The sequence below is a fragment of the Meleagris gallopavo genome, chromosome 10 (assembly GCF_000146605.3).
Source record: "Meleagris gallopavo isolate NT-WF06-2002-E0010 breed Aviagen turkey brand Nicholas breeding stock chromosome 10, Turkey_5.1, whole genome shotgun sequence".
Taxonomy (NCBI): Eukaryota; Metazoa; Chordata; class Aves; order Galliformes; family Phasianidae; genus Meleagris; species Meleagris gallopavo.
In genome coordinates this window covers 15589557-15603012 of record NC_015020.2, presented here as the reverse complement: position 1 = coordinate 15603012, position 13456 = coordinate 15589557, and the positions used below count along the sequence as shown (strand labels likewise).

General features: G+C 43.7%; 1 protein-coding gene across 1 annotated transcript in view; it reads right to left on the bottom strand.

Moving 5' to 3' along the window:
* Positions 1–13456, bottom strand: part of DDAH1 (dimethylarginine dimethylaminohydrolase 1) — a 49328-nt gene that overhangs the window by 15599 nt on the left and 20273 nt on the right. The window contains exons 2-3 of the mRNA XM_010715962.3: positions 5689–5720; positions 1111–1210 (exon numbers count right to left, since the gene is read on the bottom strand). Of these exons, the coding sequence (XP_010714264.2) occupies positions 1111–1210; positions 5689–5720 (132 nt within the window). The remainder of the gene's footprint in view (positions 1–1110; positions 1211–5688; positions 5721–13456) is intronic.

The following is a 13456-nucleotide window of genomic DNA, read 5'->3' as shown; positions in this document are numbered from 1 at the left end:
TAGCAGCTCCAGTCAAACAAACCACTTTCAAAACCAATCAAACAAAAGCGATTTCAAAACCAGGCCAACTTTAGAGACAATCTGAGGCAACTGCTAATGGATGTAATTTCTTATATTTCCCTTCTTAAGATGAACAATAAAACTCAGTTCAGGAGTACGCAACCTGCAATCCCAAGCTGATAATGTAAAGCAATTATCTTCTTCCACACAACACGTTTTGCTGGAAACACGAATAGCTTCCCCTCCTAACGCAGTGCTCATGGAGTCATGCAGGAGAACAGCTGGGCTGGATTAGCACAGCTCTGATGGGTGCTTCCCCTTTCCTCTGAGGTCTCTTCTGGCCTCCAAGCAGCTCTGCAGGCACTCTGACTCCACGCGAAATGGGCTGGCACAGGACCTGCACCACATTAGGAAAACTTTCCTCCTCGGCCTGCCACTTCTGGGACCCCCCCTGTCCCCCTGTGACCTAAGACAAGCAGCCAGCCTGCTGTGATGCTGATCAGAACGAACAGGTTCATTCGGCACAGGTGGGAGCAAGCATACATGCAGCTGATGTGAGAAAACGCCTAATGGGTTTAATGACATAAAAAACACTGTCAGTATCTTCACCCTTGAAGTCAACCATGCATAAGAGTTGTCTAGCACATGACATCTGGCAGACAACTCTGCCGCTTTCTCCATAAACTAAAACTAAAAAAAAAACATTTTTTGTATTTGATTCACTGAACCAGTGATAACTGCCTGCATCAAGCTTCACAATTCCTGAAAACGAGTCTGCGTGAGCATAGCTGCTCGTAATAAGAAATATGAAACAACTGCAGGCAGCTGACTATTGAAAGCATGTTTCTTATTGGCACTTTACAAGCTAAAATAAAATTTGTATGCACAGTACCGTTCTTTGTACTGTGTGTACCGCTGCTTCATTTATTCAGGCATTAGACAGGACACTGAGGGCTGCACTGAAAATTAATCTCTCCGCTACCTACGTGACATTTAGCAAACAACTGATTTAACAAGCCATACGAACAACACTTTATTATGCAGACAATAGATAACATGCTGTCTTCTAGGCAGACAGAATATTTAAACAGCAAATTTACTACACTGTACCTGTAAATAAGACGTCTCCACCATCCAAGGTTGCATTTTCATCTACCATCTCTACCATGTTGAGGTTAAGACTTTCTAGTACTTTCTTCATGGCTTCAACCTGTTCAAGAAAACGTTTAGAGCACATTTTGCTTGTATCATTGAAAAACTTAAAATAACCTACATGAAATATGTATCTTTAGTAAAAAAAACAAAGTTATTTAAAAAACCAATAGCCAGCTTGACAGCAGAGCCCCTCATCCCTCACCCACCACAGCTCCCAGGCCTCCTGAATGGGGTGCCAAGCAGCCAGGGTTGGGCTGTCACCTTTGCAGAGAAACCACATCCAGTGGACAAGGAGGATGGGTCAAAAATTTATGTTAACTCCAGTTCTCTCCTGCATAGCAATGCTCTCTCTTGCAAATGCTTGTCCCTTAGATTTGAGCAGGAAAGAGCTCTGCCAGAGAAGTGATGTTCTCTCCTTCTGCCGCACTCAGGCACAAGACACAGCTCCATCAGCCACAAAGGCAGAAGCTCTACTGTAGGTCTCCCCCTTCAGCCAGTGAAAGAAACTGAGGTCAGTAAATATTCATTTTCTTTGTAGTTTTCCAGCTCTACTGAGTGCCAGTTCTCTCTGTATCCTGGAGCTACCACACCAGAGAACTTCAAGACTTTCTATTTCTTGCATTCTTTGCGTGTATTTCACTTCAGTGTGTTGTCTGTGCAGTTGTTTACTGCTTTGCAAGCTGCTGTCAGGAGGTAAGGAATGCACCGGAGACACCATCTTACCTTGGATTTAATTTGCTCTCTGAAGCTGACTCTTTACCCCATTCATATTTCACAGCTGCTCTATAGGCAAACCCAGGACTGCCTGAGGTTGAGCAGGATGAAGGCAGGTCCCTGGGTCACCTGTAGAATGCTGATGAGTTGCACTGAAGGCAGAACCACGTGTACTCTCTGACACCAGCAAGATTTCTTCTTCTGATAGCAGAAGACCACAAGAGAAAGCTCCCAGTGGCTGCCAAGCCAGAGGCTGCCCTGGCCACTGCCCACTGCCTGCATGCAGACTACGCAGTCTCCCCAGCACTCAGAGGACACAGGAGACATTTCAGCCTCCTGCCACAGGCCACCACCACGTGTTGCCCTGCAGAACAAGTGACAACATGCCTTGGCTATTCCTGGTTACCAACACAAACAAAAAGGAAAGACTGCTTCATTCTCTCCACCACCCACTACTATAGGTGGTTGTGGAACACGCACAGCCACATCTGTCTTTACCAGGCCTTCAGTCATCTGTCTGAGGCACCTACAGACCACAGCATTGCAACAATGTGAAACACTCGTGCTGCCCTAAGAAGTAACCCAGACAGTACAGTCAGCAGGGCTGGAGCAAATCTCCAGGCAGGTGCTGCACACAAAGGTGCCTGATGCTCCCTGGGCACACAGCACTCAGCCATAAACCGTTAGCAGCCCCTATCTTGCAGAATCAATTGAGCAAAGCACCCAGCAGATGAGGATAATGGAAGGTAAATGCTGACTGGGGGTTTGTTGTTCCAGCCATACGTTTTAATTACCAGATGCTGATTACAATTTAACCATCAGGCTACGTCAGAGATGCCTTGAATTGTTTCCTTATTTAATTTGCAGAGGTTGATGCAGCTGCAGCACAGACATTAAGGAAAGTTATCTCATCTAAAAAGTTGTCCAGAATCACAGAAAACTTTCATTTGCTCTGTGATTGTTCCAGGTTTTGAAAATATACATACATATGATGCTCAAGATGATTTTCTCCAACAGTTGTGCTCATTTTAACTTCTGAAAGTTAAATTTAAATTAAAAAAAAATGACTGCCATATAAATGACATTATTGAAAAGACTGCCGGGAAAAGAGAATTTGTAAATATAGAATTCTGGAAACATGAAAACAAAACTGCCTTTGCATACAGCTGGGTCGCCTGCACAAATTGGCATCATCCCTACCATGACATTTTTAGAGCAATACTGCAGCCTTGCATAGGTTCTTCCATGAAGATGTTCAAGGTAAATGTTAGCAATCAAAGACACATGACTATCTTGGAGACTGAGCATACCGCATCACTGAGTGACTGGGTTGATAGCTACTGAAGTCCACACAAGCTGCTTGTTTGTATCTCATTACTACAAAAGGGAATTGAGAGCATGGCTTCATCCTTAAGCCTTCGTGAGAGCACTCCCAAATCAGGAAGGATTGTGTCACTTTTAACACAGCTTTTACCCAGAGAAAGCATTAAGATGCCATCTCTGGCTAATGAGGGACAAGTACTTGCTACCCTAAAGTTAAAAATAGGGAGGCAGGGAACAGGTTTGATCTATCCTCCTTGCATTTCATTCTCCCAAAACAAGCGATACCAGTTTTTATGAAGCATGGACCCTTAAGGCATATTGGTGCAATTTTATAAGAAAAGAAAGAAAAAGTCATAGAGTTAGCTTTGATTTTGAACAACCAACCACCTCTTGTTTTTTTTTCCCCCCCAGGAGAAAAGTGAAAAAGGTGGATGGACAAAGTTCTCTGTGAAGCTACACTACCCAGGAGACAACAGTAAAATACTTTCAGTATTTAGAAATGAACTGACTACAAGCATATTCACAATGAGGAAGACTTTGCATTTTCCTTTTTTTTTTTCTTCCCAAAGCAGAAAAGAAGAAAAGTCACCTTCCCTTACTCTATCTCCTTTATTTGAAAAATAAAACCCCAGGTAGTCAGAGTTGCAGCACACAAAGAAAACACTCATCTGTATCATTTAAGATTTCTGTATCATATTATCTCAGGTCAGCTTAAGGTTTGTAACACAATATTGGGTTTTATTGTAAATGTACCCATTAGTACATCAGTTGAGTGTTAAAGCTTGTATGCTTTGTGTAGTGATATTTTTTCTAATAAGCACATTCCTGGTGTGAGACGGGATGTGTCTAATCCATAACAAAGCTGATGGAGAGACAATGGACTTCAGCCAGCTCAGTTCTGTTTCAAGGAAAGAGGACAATAACTGCATTTGACATTTATAAGAATCTAATTTCCTCGTGCTTTACAAATGGAGCTCATTACTCTCCAGACTGCTGGTTCCACCAATTATTGTAACTGATGTGCCGGGATTTTTCCTTCTCTATATTAGTATTTGATGCACTCTAAATGAAGGCTGTTTCCTTAATTATTTACTGGTATTCTGTGCACTAACCACATTATGAGATTCATGCTACTGACAATAAGAAGGAAACGATCTTTTCAAAGGATGGTGGAGACAAGGAAATGACTTTGCAAGAGGGGCCTGAACCCAGCACTGAGCTACAAAGCAAGAGCACCCCAGCAGGAAAGCTGCCTGGTTAACACCTGGGCTGGGTACTGGGCCATAGGCATGGCTTCCCTAAGGCTCCAAAATACCACTGAGTGCAGGGGCACAGCTGGATGTGGGCAGAAGATGTGTGGGGTACAAAGGAAGTATTCTTTAACAACTGCAATTACCCATCTGCCTTTGTCTCTGAGCCTCTGAGCTTTTGGTGAAAGGGGGAAGATGTCTACAGATCTGTTTCAAATGAAATGATGCAGAGAGATTCAAGGGCTGCAGATCATCCAGTGAACTACTTATTAAATTAGGTTTCTAAAATAGCAGAGTTCAGCTTTAAGTGCTAACAGCTTGGTTCTCTGGAGACCACAGCTTGCACTAAAAGGCCTCACAGCCCAAGAAACACTACTTCACTGTCTCCTGAAATTTTACATCCACCACCATTTTCTCTGGCAGGGTAAATTACAATTATTGGGTTTCAGGCTCCACTTCATTGTCTTTTAAACTATCATTTATAGCTACACCAAGCAAATGTCAGACTCAATATATTCAAAAGTTAGATTTTGATATCTCTGAGGTGACTATTTCGGGAGCCATTAGTTCTGAGTTCATGAAGTGCCACTGTCAATATATAAAGCATTTTTCAGCAAGTCTCTGAGTGAGGAATATAAATAGAGATGGACAAATCTGGGGCCAGGGAAGGGGAGACTTCGCTCTGCAAAACCAGATACCAGTGTTGGTCATGATCCAGATCCTAGCCTGTCTGCATCTGCTCAGCTGGGAGATGAGAGAAGTATGTCTCCTGCTGATGATAAGCACTGTCATTCTGGGCTTGCAGAAAATAAAGAAAATAAAGCAGCACCGTAATAGTTTTGAGGTTTTTTGAAAAGAGAAACCCACCACTGGTGGTTTTCTCACTTTAAGTAAGTGAGATATACATCCTAGTGTATACTGATCTCAGAAATCAGTGGGATGTGGGTTATGAAAGAGTTTCCAAATCCTGCTTCCAGCTTTGGCCCCTTCTTTGCTAACACCAGAAATGGCCCTGGCTCTTGAAATGTTAGCTGGGAAGCACAGGAACAAGATGATGTTCCAGCACTGCTCCTCCAAGCAGATCAAACCATAAAAGCACTAAAACACAGGACAAGTGTACAATTAATGAATATACCAATGTTATGGTATAGCAGTGTACAGTCAATGAATATACAGATGGCATAGTATATCCAGGAGCTTGGCTGATGTAATTATTATATTGGAGTAGCAAAAGAAAGACACTCACCCTATCCTGGGTTTGCAAAATAGACTCCAGTAGAGCAGATCTCCAGAAGAGATCCTTCCCCGCTGGCAGTCAGCTCTTAAATGGGTCTAGGAGAGGTGGAGCCAGGCTCACCCTTTCCTGCAGCACAGGTGAATTGCCTTCACCTGTGCGCCCATGGCTGACTCATTGCTCGCCTCAGGTGATCAATCAGAGGTTCAGGCCATGATTCAGCAGCCCCATACAACAAGTAACATCAGCTCTGTCCCAGCAAGCAGGCCCCAGCACTACATGGTAAGGACACCCTGTACCTGCTGTTACCACCTGTGCCAGCTGAAGAACTGCAGTTTGCTTTGACAAGTGATTCAGGGATCTCCTAGAAAGTGGAGGGTAACAAAGATGATAAAGGGCCTGAAGCACCTCCTGCATGAGGAAAGGCTGAGAGATCTGGGGGATGTTCAACCTAGAGAAAAGAGAAGACTGAGAGGGATCTGATTGATATTTATAAAGATTGGAAGTCCGGGAGGCAATTGGATGAGTTCAGACTGTTTTCAGTGGTGTATAGTGATGGGATAAGGAGCAATGGCCAGAAAACAGAATATAGGAAGTTCCACATAAATATATGGAAGAACTCATTTATAGTGGCAGTGATAGAGCACTGGAACAGGCTGCCCAGAGAGGTTGTGGAGTCTCCTTTTTTGGAGATATTCAAGACCCGTCTGGACACCTAACTGTGTGACCTGCTGTAGAGAACCTGCTTTAGAGGGGGACTGGACTCTATGATCTCTAGAAGTCCCTTCCAACCCCTGCAATTCTGTGATTCCCCTTTCTACCCATGCAGGGCCTCTGTGTTGCCCCCTCCTCTTTCAGGAGGGAGGGGGGGATGTGAAGACCTGCAGCAGCCAGCTGCTCAGCAGCATGTTATGGGATGACATAGAATAGGGGTGCTCCTGAAGCACCCCTATGGGTTCCATCCAAACATCACATCTCTGACAGCTCTTCAGCAGCACAGGAGGAGAGCTCCAGCCTGGCATATCTCAGGAGGTCCTGTGACCATCTCCTCTCACAGGTGCCTAAGTGCTGGTGCCACATCTGCTTGCACATATATTCACATGCACCAATGCAGCAGGCATCTCTAATCTCATGCCTACTCTCTGGCAAAGAAACTGCAACAGGATGACTTAATAGGAAAAAATAAATAATATGGATATTTCTCATGAGTGATATTACAGGATTTCAAATCTTTATAAAAAAAACTACACTTGTGTATGGGGCTGCTGAATCACGGCCTGAACCTTTGATTGATCACCTGAGGCGAGCAATGAGTCAGCCATGGGAGCACAGGTGAAGGCAATTCACCTGTGCTGCAGGAAGGGGTGGAGCCTGGCTCCACCTCTCCTAGACCCATTTAAGAGCTGACTGCCAGTGGGGCAGGATCTCTCTCTGGAGATCTGCTCCATCAGGAGTTCATCTCGCAAGCTCAGGACAGGGTGAGTGACTTTCTCTTATTTCTCCAATATAAATTCTATTAGCCAAGTTCCTGGATATATATCTATACCATCTGTATATCCATTGATTAAACAACTTGGAACCTGGTTGTCTTAAGCACTTTTTCATGACAGCCATGAAAATAGATTTATGTAGATATAAAATGCAAGTGAAATGACCAAAAGTAATCCAGCAAATTTCTGCAGATATGAGATGGAACACGTTGTGGAAGAGCTCTACCCTTGGTCACTGTCACTCCGTTAATCTGCAGCATCTTCAATGTAGTTACATTTATACATACAGTAAAAAACACAACTAAATTGGATGCCCCTGATGTCACGCTTTCACAGCTAAGCAGAACTGAAGTGCATGAGTAAAGTGCAGCAGTAAAGTATGTCTGTCTCTGCCCTTTCTCTTAGAACACTTTGAAATGTAGAGACACCACTTCCCACAAGGCAGGAGCCAACAAGCTGCTTATTTACTAGAAAAAGGCTGAAACTTCAACCCACAGCGAGTAGAAATAATTTAAATCAGAAGTAAATTGTTAACAGTGAAAGAAGGATGCTTAAAAAGGTGGAGATTTAAAGTCACTAGAAAAAAAAAAGACTCACTAAGATAGGCATAAAATCAGGTTAGTGGAAAAGTTTAAGCAGCATGAATGCATTGTCACAAAAAAACAGTGACGATTTTGCTGGAAAAAAGATGATGACATGAAATTTAACTCGTACGCTGGCATGCTGAGAAAGTAACGTTCTAAATACTTTCTGCTTACAATTACAAAATGATCAATTGTTAAAGGTTGCACAGAGAAATATCTTCCACTCTGCCTGGACATGCACAGTGGGCCAAGAATGCACCTGGATAAGCCAAGCATTCATTATCTCCCAGACACTCAATATCCCATAATACCCACACTGGCTGCCAGTTCCTTGTCCACTGTTGACCACACGCCATGTGCCCCATTTCACAGCTGAAAAGTATTTAAAATTCATGAAGCTTGTTGAAAGCTCGGCTGTCACATTCTGCTCATTCCACAGGGTATGGGAAAGCCGAGCAGAAGGGACATTTCAGCTGGGGCTATTATGGCTCTTGAATAACCAATATTCTATTAAATTGCTAATAAACCCACTTGAAGATAAGTTGATCACAATCAAACCATACAGTAGCATTCCTTTCCTTTAACACAGAGTTGTCAGGTTTCACTCTGTACTGTACTACTGTTTCTGTGCCGTTTGTTCACGACTTGACACCGAGCATTCATGATGCTTACTTTGTCCCAGGCCATCTAAATGCCCTATTCTAAGGAGGCTGAAAGATCTTTGGCAAGGATAATACTCTGCTTATTTTAAGGTAGAAAGCTCTTTTTAAAGGAAAACCTACACTAATGAAGTAAAAAATAATTATACCTCAAGCAGGATTTTTTTTGTGTGTGTGTGTGTAATCTCTTGAAGGGGTGCTCACAGTCTGAGTGCAGCAGTAAATACCACTGAGGCTTTCTGCAGAGGAGCAGCCTCTGAGGCTCCCATGCACCCAGTCAGCTTGGGTCTCGTCTGCATTTTCATTTCAGCAATTCATTTCCTCCCATCTTCACTGAATCTTAATTTTAACAAAGAAAATAAATATAAAAGACTTCTTCTAAAGACCCTCTAAGAGTGTTTATTTTGCATTAAGACAGATTTTGCTGAGATTCCTCACAATTGCCAAAATACTGGCAAGCCCGCTACCACCTTCTGATCTTGCTCTGAGCATATTGTTTTGCCAAGAGGACTCCAAATCCTGTAACTTCTAACATTGAAAAGCACATCCATCTCCTTCTGGGAAGAGGATTTAGAACTTTCCATTTATATTAAGTAATGTTGCTCTGCTGAGAAGCAGCTCCCACCCAGTTCTGGCCCAGCCGGGCCTGGTGACAGTTGTTCCCAACCAGCTCTGAGCCATCCTGCAATCCAAGGATTTCAGCTGCACGAATGGCAGAGGACCATCATCAGGAAGATCTGTCCCATCTCGTTTGTCAGCTGGGGAGCCTCGGAGAACACTCAGCGGTTGCTACCAGGCCCGTGCTGCCATATGCCAAGGATGGGCAGCGAGGAGAAGCGGAGTCCCAGTAGCCAGCTGAGGTGTAGGAACAGCGACCATCTTCACAGGCAAAGAAAACATTTTTGTTCACCTTATATTCACTCAATAACTGGCCTTTCACTGAGAAACATCCCTTGTTATTTTATAACGAGGCCACAGGCAGAGGTTATACTAACTCAGAGCTTTTCCCCCCCTCTAATACAAGGTTTCATTCATGCTTTTAGAGAAGTTGACTTGACAGTCTTATTTTAGCAATGCTAATGCATCTTGCAAGTGTGCCCTGAAGCATCTAGACAAAAAACAACTGCAGAAAATGCAACTTCTGACCATGTTCGTTCTCTCAACTAGTTCCAGTAATGTCCTACTGACTACAAATAAAAGCAACATCTGAGTAAGAATACAGAAATTTGCTGATACTCATAAAATGGAATCAAATCCTAGAAGACATACCAACCAGTCAGAGAAATCAAAATTAATATATCTCAGTACCAATAAGCAAACTAGAAGTCATCCACTAAATGAATTGGCCACCAGAGCGCAAACAGTGACACTTCAACCTGAAAATAACCTCTAGAGATGTTATACAATACTGACAAGCTTCAACAAATTCTTCAACTTCAGAGGAAAATCTGTAGCAAGCAAAAGTGATTACCCATTTCCGGCTGCTCTTCTTTGAGCTCAGACTGACAGAGGCAGTGGAAGGGCCTCATACGTGCTGCTCTTACATAGACTGCCCATCAGAGGCTTACAGTGACTGAGAGGAAATGAGAGTAAAGAGTGAGCACTGAAACAAAGAGCACATAAGAAAACCCAGTAGTTGGTACATTCCCCCTGTAACTGCACGTTTTTATGAGGTAGAAACCTCATACAACTCCCCAAAGCCACCACCAGCCTCAGCCACCAGCACTCTCACTGCCCGCTCCCACAATCAAGGGTTAATTGCACATACAGGCAACAAAACATCCAGAATGGTGAATTTATCCATAACAGATCTCTACATACTTGAAAAAAGGAAGTTGCCACCTGACTTTCACCGACACAAACCTGAACGCAGGACCCTGGACAGGCAGCAGAGGATGAAAGCCTGACCCAACGAGGTCAGAATTCCCCCAAGATGCGCCTTTGCATTTTGTATCATAACTGAAAAAATGCCAATATCAGTGATCCTGCAAGGAAGCCACTTCCAGGGCATGAGCAGGCACTCCTTTCCCCACTAAACAAGCTCTTACCTACTTTCTCGCATCCTGTGGCCATATTCTTTAATAGTGCTAAATACCATGTTCAACTGAAAGCGCAGGGAAATCAGGAAAGGGGTTGTTATGTTTTTGAAAGGAATACATTTCTCTGACACGTCTGCAACTGAGTTACTACTGTCCTACTGTATAAACACCTTTGCCTTTTCCAAACATAAAATACTAATGGATTTTAAACAAAGGGAAACCACCATGCTTGCTATAAATGTACAGAGATCGAAAAAATGAAGAAAAGCAAGACAAGAGCTATGTAAAGGGCAACTTTTTAAGGATTCTACTTAATAAAAGCTCTTTCAGGTATCAGCCCCCTATCCAGCCACGCTCCTTAGAGAGAACAAAGCTATCTCCCTTCACGTATATAATTCTGTTCTCTGTGCACATTGGAAGAGATGCAGCTTCACTGACATCCCACCACTCAGTCTTGCGAACAGTTACTTTGGGAAATATCTTCCTACAGGCTTTTAAATACACATTAGAGATTAGGGTTTAAGCTATGGTATTACTCAGTAAGAGCTACTTTAAAAGAGAAGCAGATTCAAAAAGAACATAACCAAACTGTACAGGGCTAATCAAATGTGATGACCTTCCTAATCACACCACCTGTACCTGAGGCAGCAGGTGCCTGAGTCTCCATATCCACGCTGGCACATTTTGCAGTGGTTGTGATGTTGCTGATGAGTTGGGTGCCAGCACATTTCAACTCTGGGGACACATTCCCTGCTCAGAGCTGTGCCATGAGACTGCGTGGAACCCACTGCCACAGCACGACTGAGGAGAGGTGGAACAGGAGGCAACAGCCAGGAGGCAACGAAGCAGGCAGCCAATCTGCCTGATGGCTTTTCCTTTCCTCCTGCTGTGCTACATAACCTCACCACCATGTAGAAATAAAGGGAAAAACTGAGATGTATAAAATCATAACAAAATGGAAACGATTAGCTCACCAGCTGCTATCAAACCCGCCCGAGGTGTGGCAGTAACCTAACAGCTTGTAACAGCAGTGCTTCCAGACAAAGGCAATGCCAGAGCCCACACATACCTGCAGAACCCAGTACAAATAAAAAGCAAGCTTCCTGCTGGAGTAGGGTAATTCATGGAAAAGTTAAATGAAAACCACTCCATGCATTTCTGCCACTGAGAAGCTGAACAGCATGTTTACTTGGTGACTGGTTTTAGTTTCAACTACAGGGCTGGGAGCGATTGTTGCTCCAGGGGAGGATGACACTGCTGTGTTGGGCAGCTGAGCCCATGAGGACAACTTAGCCTGGGAGGAGGGAAACAACACCTGCACCACAGGGCAAGCAACTGGAGACTGCTGGCAGCGGCTGGTGTAAGGATGACTGCACATGACTGCAACATCAAGCCCCTAGCATGACTGCTGCCAGCATCCTGGAGATGGAGGAGCTGTTAAACTTCCTCATTACATCCACCAAGAAAGACATAAAGGTTGAGAGCTCCACTTTCACTCTTCCCCATCGCTGGGTTACTTCCAGGAATAACCAGGGAGAAGCATATGTCATGTAGCAAAGGCTTTAGTTTCTTCAGTACGAGGGACTTGGATCTTCTGCTGCTGCAACTCCACATCACACATGTGCAGGTCCGCGTGTTAAGCAGTGAAGTGCAAACTTGGAAAAATAACAATGGCTACATTCTTTCTAAACTCTAGAGTATTCTTTAAGACTCATCTCTACCTACTGCTGAGTGCTTTTGATGCACTACCAATGGTAAGTGCTTGAGGGGAAAGGTAGGAAGCCTGCTTTCTTATCCATTTTGGCAAAAAGAGGTCTAAGTGTAGTTACACAACCGTAAAGAGAAAAGGCTGCAGAAATGTGTGCAGTCTGCAGGGTCAGAGCAGGAAGATTATAGTCTTCTCTTTAGCCTGTTTATCTTGTGCTTCAGCAGCTTATCAAGTTAAAAAGAATGTGAAGGCAAAAAGCAAGGCTGCATCATGCTCCAGATGTTTTCAATACTAACTTCAGCCTAGGGGGACAAACACAGCTTCTCCATCAGCAACCACTCACTGCAGCAACTAGGAAGATGATGCTCCTGGAAAAACTAACACATAGTTAGTTATCTTGTTCAGAATACAGATAATTCTCTGTGCTCTTACAGTTACACCTAAAGTGGTGAAGCAAAATTCATCAAAAAAGTGACAGATTTAATAGACCAGAAAGATGTCCCTAATAAGCAAAATCAGTTACATAACAAAGACACAGAATTAGTAATTTTCACAAGCACTATTTTCTCAAAGCTGAAATCATTATATGCCAGATCATTAAGCAGCAAATTTGCAAGCTAGAAATTAGTGGTGCCCAGGAGCAGTTCTACAAAAATATCACTAAATGTCCAGAAATACTGCATTCACATGTCAGAAAGAACACCACAGAATTATAGAATGATTTGGGTTGGAAGGGATCTTAAAGATTACCTGGCTCTAAGCCCTACCCTGGGCAGGGATACCTCCCGCTTGCCCAGGTCACCTACAGCCCCATCCAGCCTGGCCTTGAGCAACTCCAGGGAGGGGGCATCCACAGCTTATCTGGGATATGCCAGTGCTTCACCATGCTCAAAGTGAAGAATTTGGTCCTAACATTTTATCTAAATCTCTCCTCTTTAATTTAAAAGCATTATCCCTTGTCCTATCACTACACTCCCTGAGTAAAGACTCCCTTTCCAGGTTTCTTTTAAGAAGCAAATATAACAGCAGTGTGCCCTCGTGGCCAAAAAGGCCAATGGCATTCTGGGGTGCATTAAAAAGAGTGTGTCCAGCAGGTCAAGGGAGGTGATCCTCCCCCTCTACTCTGCCCTGGTAAGGCCTCATCTGGAGTACTGTGTCCAGTTCTGGGCTCCCCAGTACAAAAAAGACAGGGATCTCTCGGAAAGAGTCCAGCGGAGGGCCACAAAGATGGTGAAGGGCCTGGAGCATCTCCCCTATGAAGAAAGGCTAAGTGAACTGGGTCTGTTTAGCCTTGAGAAAA